At 45.7% G+C, this 18,505-nt stretch overlaps 1 protein-coding gene and 1 long non-coding RNA gene across 11 annotated transcripts in view; one reads left to right on the top strand and one right to left on the bottom strand.

Moving 5' to 3' along the window:
• Positions 1-682: 682 nt before the first annotated feature.
• On the bottom strand, positions 683-11,304 carry LOC140917293 (uncharacterized). The gene is made up of 2 exons (XR_012160784.1): positions 11,073-11,304; positions 683-3,025 (listed from the first exon to the last, which is right to left on the bottom strand). It is a non-coding gene; the product is annotated as an uncharacterized lncRNA (long non-coding RNA).
• Positions 11,305-11,365: 61 nt separating this feature from the next.
• U2SURP (U2 snRNP associated SURP domain containing) overlaps positions 11,366-18,505 on the top strand; it is a 75,977-nt gene continuing 68,837 nt past the window's right edge. For all 10 annotated transcript variants that reach the window (XM_073359764.1, XM_073359758.1, XM_073359763.1 and 7 more), the window contains exon 1: positions 11,366-11,470. In XM_073359764.1, the coding sequence (XP_073215865.1) occupies positions 11,426-11,470 (45 nt within the window). In that variant the 5' untranslated portion in view covers positions 11,366-11,425. The remainder of the gene's footprint in view (positions 11,471-18,505) is intronic.

Genomic DNA, 18,505 nt, shown 5'->3' with positions numbered 1-18,505 from the left:
AATCAAGTTTAAGTTAGATTTAATATTATAACTGTTTTTTGTTCGTTTGGCTCCCCTATGGTTGTTACCTGGCAATACATAACTTTCATGGTTAAGCTGGTTGCTTCTCTCTCTCTCTCTCTCTCTCCCTCCCCTCCTCGTGGGTGTTTTTTGGTGTCCTCATTCACTCTGCAGCAACACTCCTCATACCGAAGCTAAAGATTCCTTCAGCGCCAAAAATCCTGTGGGGTTTGCTCATCAAGTGGATTACTACTAGAACAAGTGTAACGTGAAAGTGAGGATAGGGACGTGCTGAACCTGGGGCATATGACGGTGGCAGCTTGGAAGTGTTGCTCGCCCCAGTTTGCTCAGGAGTACTCTATGCGGTGCGGTGCTCCTGGCATAGGAGGGTGACAGCTTGGAGGTGCTGTTCCACCCAGCCTGCTGAATCCAAGGGCCTATGAGGGTGACAGCTTGGAAGTGCTGTTCCACCCAGCCTGCTGAGTCCAGGGACATCTAAGGGGTCAGCTTGAGAGTGCTGATTGACCCAGTCCTCTCAGACACTCTCTGTTAATGTGTGTGTGTGTGTTTGTTTGATTCTGGAGTGGAAGAACCCAGCCCTGTGGAACCTCGGTCCTGCAGGATAGTGTTATCCGAAATTGGGCCAGCTAGTAAGCTTAGGGAGGACTAATGACCACCAGAGTTTGGCAGAAAGCAGCATGTTTATTATTCTGATAGCTAAGCTCAAAAGAAAAGGAGGGGGGGAGTCATACTCACACTCACATACTCACGCTCCCAGGACAGGCACAGCATTGGAGATGCCAGGATCTTTCAAGGTAAGTGTCCCACAGCGCAGCAATGGATGGTGTGATGAAGATAAGTCTTCCCAAGGCACGATGGAATGCAACGCAGCGGTACACGCTTATGAGCGCACACTTGAGCACATGGCCCCTTCCCCATTTAAGGACCTGCTCCTCATGGCCTGCGACTAGAGATGACTTGGCCGCATCTGGTTGGTCACACTCCACCTCAGGCAGTGTCCAGGCAGTGTCCATGCATTGGGTGTGTGATCGCTGCCTAATTAGAGTCCCAGACACTTTGTCTACCTTGGAGCTCTTCTGAAGCAGCCCATTCATCCCACAAGCATTCCAGGAGGGAGTGGGAGGGGGAAAGGCACTTCACAGGTATTCAAAGAGGGAGAGGAGACAAAACCGGGGAAGGGGGGGAGGGAGGGAGGAAGTGTAACAGACCTTTTGAGCATAGAGGTTATACATAGCGTAGTCATACAGAGCATACAGATCACTGCTGCTCCTACAACACTCTGCCCCTTGATCTATGATCATTACAGTAGTTGTTGTCCTTGTAGGGCACAGGTGATCTGTTGCAAACAGACCAAACAATCATAACTAGGTCAATATATCTAAAATCATTACAATTGACTAAACACCAGATATAATATAAACACAAATGCAAACAATCACAATTATAATAATTGGGAATACAATAAAACCATCATCATTACAGTAATTGGGTACATTGACAAACAAAATGAGGCCCAAGTTTAATGCTGCAATAGCCATCAAACAATAAAAGTCAACCCTAACCCTTAAGTATACACAACAAATAAGATTTGTAGGAGTACCACAGTTGGAAAGTGGAATTAACAATACAAGAAAATGTAACTAACAATACAAATGTATCAATAACAAAACTTAACAGCAAAATGATTATTAGAGAACCTAACAAAAAATAAACCTGATGTATTGGGGACCAAAGTCTTTTGGACAGAGGTGGATGTGAGTGATAATTTGGTTGGAGATGGGGGAAGCAGAGAGAGGAAAATGCATTTATCCTGTCTAGTGTAGTATCCCCTCTCTCTCTGGGCCCAATGCTAGCACAAGACACCCACCAGAGACAGACACAGAACATGCAATACAGACTTTGCCGCGACACTATCACCATGGTATTTCTATAACTCGTCAGCTGGTACCAGCTCTCCTGATGTTCCAGTTTGGAGGCTGAAAGATAGAAGCTCAGAAACAAATTAGAACAGTGCTCCCGCCGCGGCAGACCCTGATCTTTGAGTTGTCCGTGGTGTACCCATTTTCTCTCCGGGGTTTTTGCTAACTCTATTGCTTGCTTGAGAGTCAACTCGGTCTCTGCCACAGTGTGTCCAGTACTTGGAGCTGCCTTTCTTCCTGCGGGTGCAGGCCCATAGTTTCAGACCACCCTCTGGACAGCTGCAACATGGTGTCTGGGGTTTGGCCATCTGGGGTCCGGATCCAGGGGATCCAGATCAAACCAGATATCCCTGTCCCAATCATCATATGGTCCTGCATCCCCCTGGGCTTTCACCCCACTGGCAGCAACCCAGGCTGAATAAGCCCCACGGACCCTGTTCTCCCAGGCGGACCCCTCCAGGAACAGATCCTTCAGGCAGGTAACTGCCTGGCTCAGAGTAGCATTCTCTGTTTCCACCCGCTGCCTCTCCTCCTCTGCTGTGGCTGCCTGTACTGCTGCCACAGAGAGGGAAGAAGCCTGGGCGCTAGCAGTCAAAGTCTGTGCCTTCCACATATCCGGTTCCTTCTCCAACTCATTACATTGGTCCTTGAGTGAATCTATTTCAATGGCGAGCTGACTCTTTGCTGCCTGCCATTGCCAGCCTGCTTGCCACAGGAGCCAGGCAGCTGCAAGATCCAGTCCCACCTTATTGGGACTGTTTATAAGTGCATATTGATCCACATGAGCTCTAGTTCAGGAATTGTATTCCCAGGTGGAACTGCCCCTGGCATCCAGGGGTCTGCCCCTTTCTTTTGGGGCCATTCTAACAACACCCCAGGCGGCCAGAGTTTGGCAGAAAGCAGCATGTTTATTATTCTGATAGCTAAACTCAAAAGAAAAGGGCAGGTGTGTGTGTGTCACACTCACATATTCACGCTCCCAGGACAGGCACAGCACTGGAGATGTCAGGATCCTTCAAGGTAAGTGTCCCACTGGGCAGCAATGGATGGTGTGATGAAGGTAAGTCTTCCCAAGGCACGATGGACTGCAACACAGTGGTACAAGCTTATGAGTGCACACATGAGCACATGGCCCCTTCCCCTTTTAAGGACCTGCTCCTCGTGGCCTGCGACTAGAGATGACTTGGCTGCTTCTGGTTGGTCACACTCCACCTCAGGCAGTGTCCAGGCATTGGGTGTGTGATCACTGCCTAATTAGAGTCCCAGACACCTTGTCTACCTTAGAGCTCTTCTGAAGCAGCCCATTCATCCCACAAATGTAACCCTTCTGCCCATCAGAGTTGGCAGCAACAAGGGCCGGGTTCAATATCTAGGGGATCCATTCCAATAACACAATGCAAACCGGCTCGAGCCCCCACCCAGTGACCTGGGACAAATATATACCACCCCCGCTGGGCGCCTCCAAGAGGTAATACTTCCCGTCTCGCAAGCACATAGTCTGAGTGTAGCAAAAAGCCTTTTAATAACAGAAAGAAACAATGTGGCATTATGTTGGGGAAACACCGCCAACAGGATTCGTAACACAACCCATGAGCAAAAAACCCATCCCAAGCAAATTGGGGCATGCCCTTTCCCTTTGGTTCTTGAGTCCAGCAACCCCAAATCACCCAAAGTCCCAAAAGTCCAATGACCCAAAAGTCTCTGTCCCTGGTCAGGGCAGCCCCAGAGTTAAAAAGTTTATCTGCAGAGCTTTACCTCCCAACCTGAGTGGAGATGGGGGCGGGAGTAAAAGGCACTTTACATGATCTGAAGCTGACCGCCCCACAGCTCCATAGGCCTTCGCTCCGCTCCGCTCCACTCCACTCCACCAGCCGCCCCACAAACTGCTTCACTCCGCTCCGTGGCCCACAAGCAGCTCCCACCGTCCCATGAACTGCTCCACCAGCCAGTCCACGAACTGCTCTGCTCCGCGTCCCACCAGCAGCTCCCGCCGTCCTATGAAAACTGCTCCACCAGCCTGTCCACAAGGCACTCCAACCGTCCCGCAAACTTCTCCACAATATATCTTCAGGTTCCCCCACTACTTAATACAACACTCAGTGATTTCAGCTCTTAGTCAGGTCAGCTCTTTGGTGAATTCAGCTTGTAGTAGGGGAGCCTCAGTACTAGTGCACCATTAGCCCAAAGTGAGCTCAGCAGCCTGTAACTAGACTCCAAATGAAACCAAAATTAGCTCTGATATTCCACAGTAGAGAGAGGACAAAGTGCAATTAGCATGTAAGGCCCTCACCAAAGGGCCCATGCCACCAAGTATTAATACTTGTCCCCAACGTCTCTCAATTCACAAAGTTTTGGAACCCATGACCCTTGCCTAGCGAGTGCTACTTAGTTGATGGTGGGTCCCTTCATCATAACAAAAGGCCAAGTACAGTTCCAAGCACAGTTCCCATAATCAGGGTAATAACAATTTATTCTTCCTGCCCCAATAACAGAGACACTGGGGATCCCACTGCAGCCAAAGTGACCATTTGGGCAGCTATGGCCTCATTCTAGGCGGGGTGGGTGTGCCTATGCAAATGAGATCGGCCCCTGAAGTTCTTTTCCACAACTTGCCACACCTCACCACCAGATGTCAGGGTGGAGCTCATCCTGACACTGCTTACACAAGCATTCCAGGAGGAAGGAGGAGGAGGAAAGCCACTTCACAGGTATTCAAAGAGGGAGAGGAGACAAAAGGAGGGGAGAGTGTAATAGACCTTTTGAGCATAAAGATTATACATAGCATAGTCATACAGAGCATACAGATCACTGCTGCTCCTACAACAGATAGCACCACTGGGCGGAAACTTGCAGCAGGGAAAAGTAGAGCTCCGTATGAGAACACAAGTATCACAAGCAATACACTGATAGAATTACAGACCTCCCCTCCCCCAGAAGAGTAACCCTGATAAATGAGCATATCCCAAAGTAACAGGCAAATCTGGTAACACTAATGTTGGTTATTATTGTGATGACAATAACTGAGGAGCTCCGATACCTGCATCCTTCCAGACCCGCTACATTTTACTGAAAATATGTACAAGTGCCAAATATTATTTTTATGATTTTCTTTTTATTAGTCCATCTCTCCCGGTAGTAATCCTTCATTGATTTCTGCATCTCTGTGATGCCTCACTTAAGCCCAAGAGATGGCATGATATTATCATTCACTCACTGTATGCTGGCTGCTATTGTACTACAGGGCTGCTGCATTGCTTTATAAATAGCATGGATTCAGGAATTCACTTTAATTTGAAATGTATTGTTAGAGATGACTTTGTCACCCCTCCTTTTCTCAGCATACTCTGGATCATATTGCTCTTACTTTGGTACAATTTATTAATTACATGTTCCCGGAAGCTGAGCAGTAAGCAGCTAGATGGAGACAATGAGATGAGTAATTAAAAGAATTAATGAAGTGGATTAAATGAATGGATTAAAGCCAAAATGGGGCCTGCAATCACCAAAATGGTAGGTCTCCCCCAAAATGCTGGTATTCCCACAACACACACCCTTCCAGCTGGACATTTGTCTTTACCCAGAGTCCTTGATCTTCCTTCTAATCCAGGTATCTCAGTCAGTGCAACACCAGGTTAGTCCAATAGCATCTTGCATCCCCTCCTATTGCATCATCTCCTGCATCTCTGTGGGTACTTTCTATATATTTCATATTCTCCTGCTGCTCTGCCTCTAACTCAGGGCTCTATCTGGGCCCAGAGCTACATAATAAAAGATGGCAAGGAGTGGGTGACAATGCATATTAATCCTGTATCAAATGGGTAGGCCATCAAGAGAATTCTAGGAAGCTGGGGGGATTCCCTCATTGTTGTTGTCCAGACCACAAGAATACAAGGATCCTTCTTTATCCACCCCTAAAGATTCACTGGCCCAGATCACCCCTTCCTGTGGCAATTCCTTTATGACCAGGTTTGGGGGGATGTAAAATCTCCCTGACTGAGTTTTTCCTAAATCTTCTTGTCAGAGGAAGGAATTATCTTCCTCCCACTTCTCCCCTCAGTACTGACAGTGGTTTCACTCCAAAACTCGGGATGGAGCCCAGTGGATTTGTAGGAGGCTCATGCCCTCCCTATGTGGAGCAGGTGATGTATAAGGAGGTAAGTGTGGCTGTGGAGATCAAAACTGATTCTTCAGCATGGAAGGTGGGGTTCTGAACGATAGGGAGCAGAATGGACTGCAGCAGGCTGTAGTTTACAGCAGTCTTTGGTTGCTGTGTTATGTAATATTTAAGTAAAATCAATGGGGTGTTAGAAATAAGCTCTCTGTGCCCTTAATAAGAACCATACACTCTGTAGGGAGGATCTGTGGCTCCATACCAGTTGTAGGGGCCCCTACTGGTGTCCCCAGCTTCTTAGTTACACTGCTGGGGAGTTGTTCTGCATGGAGGTGTGTGTGTGCATGTGGCTTGTGTGTTAGTATGGCTGTTGAAGGTAGGGAGGGGCAGAGAGAAATGGGCATTCCCCCACATGCCTCCTCTGTGTCCAGCCACCCTCTGCTCAGCCACACAAGTGCGATCCTTCCACTCCCCTACCATATTGGAAAGTAATCCAATTTGTTTTGCTAAATTTCCTTTGTTCAAGTTTCTTTTCCGTGAATCAGAAATCATACTCGTCAAATGTAAAATCAACATCCATTCCAAATTTAAAATAAGCTATTTTATGATCGGAATTTACTCCATAAACGTAACAGATTTCCTTACAAGTGGTCTCAGGCTATTTTTTATTGTGAATAACTTGAATTTCCTCTTTTCCTTCTTTTAAACATCCTCATGAGAGATAACTGACATGCAATTTGAAATTTGGGCCCATACTCAATCCACTGCTTGCGCCTGCAGTAGCAAAGCATACATAAACTCCCAATGTAGACCAGAAATAACACAAAATGAGGACAAATGCATTCCCTGGAGTAACTCAACTGAAGTCAACAGAGCTACATGAGGGACGAATTTAGCCCACTATGATCACTAACAAAGCAGATGCACTTAGATATAGAGATGTAGCCGTATGGAAATAAATGCTTGACAAAGAAACCTGCCAGTATTCCAGAGTAATGCTGCCTCCAGAAATTAAAATCTGCATCCTGTGGTGTACATCACATATGCTTGCTTACATCCATGGTTATGTGTAATTTTGTTTTCCTTTTGAAAATCAACTGTGCCATATGTGCCCTCTAGTGGGACTGGATAATTACACAAAGTGTGTTCTGCTCTGAAAAGTACCTTTTTACTCAACAGATCAACTCCCTGTGTGTATTCAGATTCATACTCACATTAGGCTCCAAAAAAGTTTGTACAGTTTTTTAATCTTACTGCAAAGCTAATGCAATAATCAGCAAGTGAGCTGGATTTTATTCTTGCTGTGCATCAACAAATTCCAATTGCGGGACCAGATTATGTGCTCAGTTACACTTGTGTTACCCCGCTGAAGACTTACAATGTATACAGTCGTAACTGAGACCAGAATGGGAAGATAATGGGATTGAATAGGTGTAACTCTGGAGAATTTGGCCTGCAGAATCTTCATTACTTGTGATGATGAGTCAGAAAAAATCCATCCTGACTTTCAAAAAACAGACTGAGTCTGCTGGGTTGGCAGTTAGAAAATATCCTTCTCTTTAGCTATAAACTAAGCAAATTTGGTATGGAGTCACTGAGACACAGTACACATAGAACCCCAGTATGCCATTTGAATGAATTATCTCTGAGAGGCTTTTTACTAACCAACTGTAAATTTTCTGTACTCATAAAATAAGAAAACAGCAAACAAATCAATTACCACATTAACACAAATGATAATTTTAATAAGAATTCGATATGGAAATTCAATTTCCACTGTTAACAAGTTATTTTTATCAGAAGTTCTGACGTGTAGATTATGAAAAAGATTAAGTTAATCCATGCAAGGTGATTGTTTGAAAAATGAAAGAGGAACAATTAATCTCTGTATTATTTAGTGTGCATATGCAAGAGAGAAAGAGATGGGGGGTGGGAGTGCAAGGTCTCCCAAATAAAGTCAGCCTGAAACATTGTTTAAGGCCGGAAGCAAAACAGCTTTGCAGTTATATTACATGGAAAAGATTCCAGCACCATCCTCCACAAACTAGGAGCGGGAAACCTACATCGGTAGTATCATAAATATAAAGGGAAGGGTAAACCCCTTTGAAATCCCTCCTGGCCAGGGGAAAACTCCTCTCACCTGTAAAGGGTTAAGAAGCTAAAGGTAACCTCGCTGGCACCTGACCAAAATGACCAATGAGGAGACAAGATACTTTCAAAAGCTGGGAGGAGGGAGAGAAACAAAGGGTCTCCGTCTGTCTATATGCTGTTTCTGCTGGGGATAGAACAGGAATGGAGTCTTAGAACTTTTAGTAAGTAATCTAGCTAGGTATGCGTTAGATTATGATTTCTTTAAATGGCTGAGAAAAGAATTGTGCTGAATAGAATAACTATTTCTGTCTGTGTATCTTTTTTGTAACTTGAGTTTTTGCCTAGAGGGATTCTCTATGTTTTGAATCTAATTACCCTGTAAGGTATCTACTATCCTGATTTTAGAGGGGATTTCTTTACTTCTATTTACTCCTATTTCTATTAAAAGTCTTGTAAGAAAACTGAATGCTTTTTCATTGTTCTCAGATCCAAGGGTTTGGGTCTGTGGTCACCTATGCAAATTGGCGAGGCTTTTTATCCAACATTTCCCAGGAAAGTGGGGGTGCAAGTGTTGGGAGGATTGTTCGCTGTTCTTAAGATCCAAGGGTCTGGGTCTGTAGTCATCTAGGCAAATTGGTGAGGCTTTTTACCAAACCTTGCCCAGGAAGTGGGGTGCAAGGTTTTGGGAAGTATTTTGGGGGGAAAGACATTTCCAAACAGCTCTTCCCCAGTAACCAGTATTTGTTTGGTGGTGGTAGCGGCCAATCCAAGGACAAAGGGTGGAATATTTCGTACCTTGGGAAGTTTTGACCTAAGCTGGTAAAGATAAGCTTAGGAGGTTTTTCATGCAGGTCCCCACATCTGTACCCTAGAGTTCAGAGTGGGGGAGGAACCTTGACAGGTAGCTTCACCAGGCTGCCCACCTTGACACTGTGGATCATACTCTTCTTCTCAAAATTCTGTCATCCTTGGATTTTGTGAACATGCTTGACTACTCTCATGCACTGCCCCCCAATCTCCTCCCTTTAATTAATGATAAAACCTGATCTTCCTCACCATAATCATCCTAGCAATAAGTTACAGGTCTCTCACCCCAACTTTAGAGTCAGGTTATCTTTGGCTGACATTTCATCTTATCAAAGTTCTGTAATATAACATGGTATATCCACAAAGCATCCCCATGATGGCAATTGTGTATGTAGCTATAAGCATGTCCATTGACTTAAACAGGACCTAAGTACAAGGGTGCTTCAGTGTTTTGCTGATCATAACCAGTACCTAAATCTTCACCCACACAGTGCAGTATGGAGCAGTAATGTAAAATGCTCCCACCAGCTCACCTTGCTCAGAAGCTGGGCAACCATGTTCAACACTAGCTGATGCGTCCTAGAGTATGTCTACACTATGATAAGAAACTCATGGCACTGAGTCACAGAACACAGGTCAACTAACTTGGGCTAGCAAGGCTTGGGCCATGGGCCTAAAAATAGCACTGTTGACAGTCAGGCTGGAGGACGTAGGCTCTGAGACCCTCCCCACTCATGGTGCCTCAGAGGCCAGGCTCTATCAACCTGAGCCTGAACATCTGCAGAGCTATTTTATTGCCCCACAGCCTGAGCCCTGCAAACCCAAATCAGCTGACCCAGGCCAACTGCAGCTGTGCCACAGGCTTTTTATTGCCATGTAGACATATCTCTAGTGGCCTTTGTAGACAGCCAGGTAGAGCCTGTTGCAGGAATCAACTCTGGAGATAATAAAGACATAGATACAATTTCCCCCACCCCCGCCAGCATTGAAGTCCAGATTCAGCAAGACACTGCTTAGCTTTAAGTGCATATATAGTTCTACTGAAGTCAATAGGCTATTCATATGCTTAAGTACCTTGCTGATTCAGAATCTGTCTTTCTCCTCATTCATTTCCCTCCCCTTCTCTGTCTATTCTTGGTCTCTCCCTCCCTTCCCCTTTGCTCTGCCCCTTTCTTTCTGCTCATGTTCTTTCCTTCTTACCTCTCTGCCCACTTTGAGTTCCCTACCAACCTTCCAGTTGGCTTCTCATCCCGTTCCTCCTTCGTTTTTACCCCCTTATGCCACCATCCATTTTTCCTCTTTTTTTCTATCCTTTCTCCCGCTTTCTTACTTAAATATTAAGGGGCATTTTGCTTCCAAAGTTCTGAGCTCCAAGCTTGCCTCATTATCCTACCCATTGTAAAGGCCTGGGAGAAGTAGCCACTCCAACAGCACTCTCTCACTGATGGGGGATCTTCTCCTGACTTTGCCTCACAGTGACATGCATGCTACAGGCAGAATGAGAAGCAAAGTCCCAGCTGCATGAAACAGTGCACATCTGGTGGCATGGGAACTGCATACAGAGATCAGGTTTCAGAGTAACAGCCGTGTTAGTCTGTATTTGCAAAAAGAAAAGGAGTACTTGTGGCACCTTAGAGACTAACCAATTTGCTCAAATAAATTGCAAAAAGAAAAGGAGTACTTGTGGCACCTTAGAGACTAACCAATTTATTTGAGCATGAGCTTTCGTGAGCTACAGCTCACTTCATCTGATGAAGTGAGCTGTAGCTCACGAAAGCTCATGCTCAAATAAATTGGTTAGTCTCTAAGGTGCCACAAGTACTCCTTTTCTTTTTGCGAATACAGACTAACACGGCTGTTCCTCTGAAACCTGTCAAATAAATTGGTTAGTCTCTAAGGTGCCCCAAGCACTCCTTTTCTTTTTGCATACAGAGAGCAGCTCCTAAAACTGAGAGCAGGATCAGCAGGGGAATTATCATTTGAGTAAAGTACCAGAGCAAACATAAAAAACGTAAGAATGATTGTACGGGTCAGCCCACTGGTCCACCTAGGCAAGTATCCTGTCTTCAGGCAGAGGCCAGGGCCAGCACTCTGCCTAATCCCCCACTCTGTTACACCCTTACCAGTACACTCACTCCTGGGGCCTTCTTCACCACTCTCTTACGCCAGTGTTAAGCTGGTGTGACTCCAGTGCACTCAATGGTGTTACACGGGGGTAAAACGTGCGTACGTGACGGGAGAGTCAGGCCCCCTGACACAAACGCAGCACACTGCAGTATCTTTAGGTCGACAACGGCTGCCGCGCGCTCATCAGGCCGAGCCAGACCCGCCGCCGCATCCCCGCCGTCCGCATCGCTAGCTCGGCCATCGATTCGTCGCACTTCCCCCCCCCCGTCCTCCGCGCGGCCTGTCCCCTTTCCTCTTCAATCGGTGCTCGATTCCTTGCCGCCAGGGCTGAGCCAGGGAGAGAATCAAGATGGCGGACAAAACGCCAGGCGGGTCGCAGAAAACCAGTGCGAAGGTGAGGCCGCCTCGCGGGCCCTGTAAGCGGCGCCGCTGCTCGGGGCCCGCTCGGGGCACGGAGGGTAGCGGCATCCAGCCCCGGGGGCGGGGGAGCCAGGGCGTGCGGGACGCACGGACCCAGGTGCGCAGGCCGTGCGGCCTGCTCCGTCCCTCCCCTCCGTGGCGTTCCTGCGGGCTGCTGGCGGCGGGACGGATGGGGCAGCGGGGAAGGGCTAGGGCAGCAGGGAGGTCGGGGTCCAGGGTTTCTCCTACTGCTTAGCTAGCATCAAAAGGTGGGGGAGGTCTAAGGCCTGTGGGAAGCGCCCCCCTCCCTGCACCATTAGCCCGCGGGGCCCCCTCCCGGCACCCAGTGCTGGCACCACGTTCTCCCGGGGCGGGGGTTGTGTTGGGGCAGAGCGGGGTGCATCTGCAGCCTTGCTCCTCTGGGTTTGCCCTCTCCTAGCGCTGCACTTCTGGGGGGGGTGGGATCGATGCCCCCCCCTTTACCTGGATTCATGTTAAACTAGTTCTCTTGCTCATTTGGGATGGATTTTGCCACAGTTTTGTTTCACTGAAACGCTCACAATCTCAGTAGCTTTACAGGGCCTTGTTTGAAGGCCTTATTTTTAAAGCTTCTTGCTCTGGTGATGAACAGTTTTGTTGTAAATTTCAGTTCCAGATTGAAACCATTTCCCCTTTACTCTCTGTTTTATGCCTAAATTATTTGTTATAATGTCTCTGTTAGGGTGGGGGGCAACTCAGGTGTTCTTAGGCCATGTTTACATTACCATTTATGTCAGTAAAACTTATGTCACTCAAGGACGTGAAAGAAACACCCCACGAGGGACATAAGTTTTGCCAGCATAAATGGTAGTGTGCACAGCACTATATTGGTGGGAGAGTGTCTCCTGTTGACTTAGCTAGCTGCTCATTGAAGTAGTTTTATGTCAACCAGAGCACTCTCTCCCACTTTGGTATAGAGTGGCTAAATGAGGAATCTTACAGCTGCACGGCTGTGCATCTGTAAACTCGCTAGTGTAGATGTGGCCAGTGACTCTGAAGAAACAGACAGAGACGTCCAAAATCACATGGCAAATCAGCATTTTCTAGTGTCTGATTCCTAGTCCTGTGCTCAGACTGCTAGGCAGTTTTTCAGATGTTTTTGGTGTGACAACTTTGCAGCCTCATGGAATGCATTTTCTCTGTGTTCCCAATTCCCATTGCTGACATGATTTCCTATAATACTGGAATAATCCAATATTTCCTACAATCCTGCAGCAACATTTGCACAGATCCTGTGTCCCCGTGGAGCCCCCATGCAGTTGTAGGATTGGGGCATATGAACCATATCCTCTTGACTCAAAAGTCTAGAAATGTTTGGAGTTTATATTTTTGTGGTAGTGGATGGAAATGAGGAAGAGGTTGTTATAATAATCAAAGGCCTCAATCCTGCAGACACGTGCATGTGCTTAACTTGATTCACATAGGTATTCCAATTTCCTACTTTGGAAATATTAAACCTGTTTAGGGAATGTTTCCCGATTGTGGATTAGAAATTCGTAGTTAATTTGAGATTGACTTTTCTGTTTCCATCTCCCGCTTCTCACTTCTGGTTGAAATCATTGGTGTTTTCCCTCAGTGAGCCAACTTTATTGTGCATATTTAACGCTGCTGAGGATTGAGAGGCTCGAGTCAAAACTATATGGTAGCCACTGGCTGGCTTGTTTAAAGCCACATAGGAAATCTGCATTTGATCAGGGTGGATGCTTAGGAGTAATACCTAGAAGTGGGAGAAACATTTGTTGCCTGAATCTCCCACAAAAGTGAGGAATTAGTAGGGACTATAGTCTACTCCAATGGTTGGGTGCTCTCCAGCACCTGGTAATGATCCTAGGGAGAGTGAAGCCATAAATTCTCTTCCACTCAATCCCATTGCAGGTATTAAACTGTGTCTATACTATGGACCTTATAGCAGCACAGCTACACTGCTGCAGCTACACTGCTGTCAGCTACACGGCTGTCAGGTCTCCTGTGTAGCTGCTCTATGCTCACGGGAGATTAAAGCACTCCCAATGAGCAGCAGTAGCTATGTCAGCATGAGAGCATCTCCCACCGACATAGAGCTGTCCACACCAGTGCTTTTGTCGGCGAAACTTATGTTGGTTTGGGGTGTGTTATTTCACACCTGTGGCCGACAAAAGTGCTATTGTAGACAAAGCCTTAGAGTGGCCAGCCAGTAACAGTATGTAGTTCTTCCTAGTAGCTGGCTATTCAGTCTTCCCAAGCGGAAGGGTCGTGGGCCAGGAATAGGATATGGGACTTGGAGAACCAAGATTCTGTTTCTGTTGCTACTCAATATGTAAATTATTTAACCTCTTACTCAATTTTTCCTTTCACCAAAGTGGGGATAACTTATCCAGCTCAGATGAAATGAACGATATATAGATATTAAATATATAAATGTCCCCCATCACTGGGGTGTTGTTTTTTCCCCCGTTGATCTATTCCAAGTATGATCAGAGAGCCTTATTTCCCCAGTCACTGCCTTCAATCAGGAAGTGGACCCAGAGTTTGGGAAGGGAAAATATACACTCAAGCTAAACTTTATATATGGGGACTTAGCAGTGGAAGTGTTTTATGTTGAAAACTGTTCTTGTATTCAAGGTAATTAGGAAGAGGTACATTAAAGTGTTGACCCGAATCAATATTTTGCCTTCCTCTTCAACATTGGGTATGGGTCATTAGAGTAAACAGTAGATTCCCTATAACTTGAAGTCAAAAATTGTCATCTTCATCACTTAACAGTGCAAGGAAATGCAAACTCTGCATTGCTTTAAGTGAGGCAGTGTATTAATAAAATCTGGGAAATAGCACTCATCTTTTTCTGAGTTAACAGCTTTCTCTGGTGAGTCACTATGTGCCAGGAACAGTGAAGTAAAATCTACAAAAATGTGCTGAGTTTCAGTGTGGTTGCTGTCCATAAGATTTGAAGAAGCAGTGGTGTTAACTTTCAGGTGGCATTTTAATTTTCATTGTGTTTCTACTTAAACTTGTAAGCAGGAATGAAAGATGTGGGTACTCACTCCTTCACCCCTGGAAAAATATAAAAGAAGTATGTGTCCTTCTCTTTCTTCCTCTGCTTTCCAGCAGCGATGGGTTGAATACCGGCTGCACCTGCTTTTACAAGTTTAGCAGTAGCAGTATAGTAATAAATTAAAATGTCATGTGCTTCAGAAGAAATGACTTCTAATTCTTTATTCAGGTCTACAAGTGATACAGATTTAACTAGTGAAATAGGAAATACACATAGGTATAAAATTTAATTTCCAGAAATTTTTGCTTATTTTGATATAAACTTTTTGTAGACAAGTATTTTAAGAGGAGGGGTGAAGAAAGTAGTGGGCCTTGAAAAATGCAGTTTCTCTTAGTGAATGGGAAGATTTCCCTTTTGAGCATTAGAACTTAAATTATTAGTTTCTACTGAGTTAAAGCTTATATACGAGTATAAATGTGAAGCCCTTAAAATTTCAAGATAACCCGTATAATGTGGGCAGATACAACATTGTCTTTCTGATGTTTTAGACAGCAATTGCTTTTGCTACTTTTCATAGTCTTGCCCAGCAGCAACAATATGTATTTAACAAAACTCAGTTTCAGTGCTGCTGTTCAGAATCCTGTGAGCAGTAGTAAAACTACTATATCAAGAATCCTGTCAATTTCACCCTGTGAGTTAGGTTTTTAAAAACCTATTGGGGCCACTGCCGCTCCTGCAGCTACATTTTATTATTAAAGCTCACGTTTGGAATTATTTACAGGGAAGAGGGCTCAAAATAAAAGGTTGGAGGGAAGCCTCTTTTCTTCCCCACCCTTTATTTGTAACAGCCATGGGGGGACATGGGGGCGAGGGGGGGGGAGTTTGTTTGAAGAGCTGAGGCCAGATTTTCAGCTCTTCTGTAGGACTGTTTGCACTTCTCTGGTGATAAAAAGCAGCTGTAAATGTGGCTTCTCTGGCACCATGAGCATTGCTCTTGTGGAAGCAAAGTGGCTAAGTGGCGTAGAGCCAATGTATTGGCATTATCTCACCACTTTTCTAAGCCTTTACCCTTAAAAGTTAGATCAACCTAGCTGCTTTGCTCATGAAAAATTTTGTGTCCTGAGTGCCGAAGTTAGGTTGACTGAACTGCTGGCATAGGTGTGTCTGTGTCAGTGGTCCCCAAACTTTTGTATTGTGGACCCCTTTCACACAGCAAGACTCTGAGTGCGACACCCCCCCCCCAATTAAAAACACATTTTTTAAATATTTAACAGTATTATAAATGCTGGAGACAAAGCAGGGTTTGGAGGTGGAGGCTGACAGCTGGTGACCATCCACATAATAACCTCATGACCCCCTGAGGGGTCCCAACCCTCAGTTTGAGAACCCCTGGTTTATGTCAGTGGAAGATGTCTCTGGTGCTGTCGTGTAGACATGCTCCTACTATGAAGGTGTGATGTGGTGTCCTTATGCCTCAGTGATTCCCAGCTGCCAGAATAGACCCTTGGGGGCTATTGGCCATTGGTGCAACTTAGAGATGCTTCAAGTTGTGCCTTGAAATCCTCTCAGTAACTTCATGATCAAATGGCTTAAAGCTGTAAAAATCTGCATCTTTGAAGCATTCAGGGGGTTCTCCAGGAGAAGAAAGAGATACTCTTCTTCCTTTGAGGAGTTAGAGGGGAGATAGAGCTCAAATGTATTAGAAACTACTAGCTAGAAGCTGATAGGAATGCTGGAGTCTCAAGAAGTGGCTTTGGATGGCATCTTGATAATAAATTCTAGTGTCTGGAGGAGTGGAGGCTCAGTTTCTTTCCAGTGCAGTGACCCTCACCTATGGGCCCCTTGTCTTTTGTATCTGCTTGTGTCTAGTAGGCTGAGTTTTCTGGCTAGGAATTTTGTATGGTTCAATTTTTGGCAGCCCAGTTTGACACTTTAAAGGGGCCTGACTTTTCAAAAGTGCCGAGCACCTCCCTTCTGAAAATTGGGACCATACAAGGTTTTTCAAGTTCGGCACCAAAAAGTAGTCACTTCTGAAAATCTTGACCTTTACCTAATTTTGTTAGTAGGTAATGTTACCATAGTTTATAAAAATGTGGGTTTATTAAAGGAATTATGGGCTACGTAGGTCAAAACAATATGTTCGCTATCAGTGTTCCCTCTAATTTTTCCCACCAATGTGCGGAATGATTTTTATGTTCACCAATGTGGAGATGGTATGACACATCACCTTCATATCAGTGCACATAACAAAATTCATGTGGGGGGGTGGGGCCTAGGGGTTCGGAGTGTGGGAGGGGGCTCAGGGCTGGGGCAGAGGGTTGGGGTGCAGGTGTGTGAGTACTCTGGCTGGGGGTGTAGGTTCCGGGATGGGGCTGGGAATGAGGGGTTAGGGTGCAGGAGGGTGCTCAGGGGCTACAGTGGGGAGAGAGGACTTCCCCCAGCTCTCTATCCCCGCAGCAGCAGCACCTGGGCTGGGGGGGGAGAGGCACTTCTCCCTGCTGCAACAGCTCTGGGGTTGGGGCTGTAGGATAGGCGCCCCTTCCCCTGGCCCCAGCAGGTCTGGGCCAGGGGAGGGGCTGCGCCTGGGTCTGGATCAGGCTTGTCTGGCCACGGCTGGGGCCAGGCTGCCCCACCCCAGCCACGGCTGGGGCCGATCTGGCCACATCACCCCAGCAGATCCGGGTGACCCATACGCAGCTGGGTTCAGCCATGCCGCAGCAGAGTTCGGGCTGGGGGAGGGGTGCCCCTCCCACGGCTGCGCAGGTCCACGGGAGGGTTCCTTAAGTGCCTGCATGGCACTAAATAGGCTGCTGCACGGCTGCGCAGCTTGCTGGTAATTTAGTTGGCTATGGTCCCAAATTAAGGTTTGTGAAGTATTTTGAAAATAATGCATCTCAGTGCGTATTTTAAAATGGTTTTTCATGTAGTACTGTGGAAGTGATATGACTTTTGTGATCTGACAATATTAGGGAATTTAAATTAAAAAATTTAAATCAGAACATAAGAATGGCCGTACTGGTCAGACCAAAGGTCCATCTAGCCCGTATCCTGTCTCCCGACAGTGGCCAATGCCGGATGCCCTCAAGGGAATAAACAGAACTAGTAATCATCAAGTGATCCATTCCTTGTTGCCCATTCTCAGCTTCTGGCAAACAGAGGCTAGGGACACCATCCCTGCCTATCCTGGCTAATAGCCATTGATGGACCTCTCCTCCATGAATTTATCTAGTTCTTTTTTAAACCTTGTTATAGTCTTGGCCTTCACAACATCCTCTGGCAAGGAGTTCCACAGGTTGACTGTGCGTTGTGTGAAAAATACTTCCTTTTGTTTGCTTTAAATCTGCTGCCTATTAATTTCATTTGGTGATCCTTAGTTCTTGTGTTATGAGAAGCAGTAAATCACACTTCCTTATTTACTTTCTCCATACCAGTCATGATTTTATAGACCTCTATCATATCCCCCCTTCATCATCTCTTTTCCAAGCTGAAAAGTCCAAGTTTTATTAATCTTTCCTCATATGGTAGCCATTCCATACCCCTAATCATTTTTGTTGCCCTTTTCTGAACCTTTTCCAATTCCAATATATCTTTTTTTGAGATGGGGTGACCACATTTGCATGCAGTATTCAAGATGTGGGCGTACCATGGATTTATATAGAGGCAATATATTTTCTGTCGTCTTATCTATCCCTTTTTAAATGATTCCCAACATTCTGCTTGCTTTTTTGACTGCTGCTGCACATTGAGTGGATGTTTTCGGAGAACTATCCACAATGACTCCAAGATCTCTTTCTTGAGTGGTAACAGCTATTCTAGATCCCATCACTTTTTTTATAGTTGGGATCATGCCTCTTATGCTTATCAACATTAAATTTCATATGCCATTTTCTTGCCCAGTCACCCAGTTTTGTGAGATCCCTTTATAACTCTTAGCAGTCAATTTTGGACTTGAGTAATTTAGTATCATTTGCAAACTTTGCCATCTCATTGTTTACTCCTTTTTTCAGATAATTTAGGAAT

The sequence above is a fragment of the Lepidochelys kempii genome, chromosome 9 (assembly GCF_965140265.1).
Source record: "Lepidochelys kempii isolate rLepKem1 chromosome 9, rLepKem1.hap2, whole genome shotgun sequence".
Classification (NCBI taxonomy): Eukaryota; Metazoa; Chordata; order Testudines; family Cheloniidae; genus Lepidochelys; species Lepidochelys kempii.
Note: the sequence above shows the minus strand (reverse complement) of the source record. Positions and strands in the feature narration are given on the sequence as shown.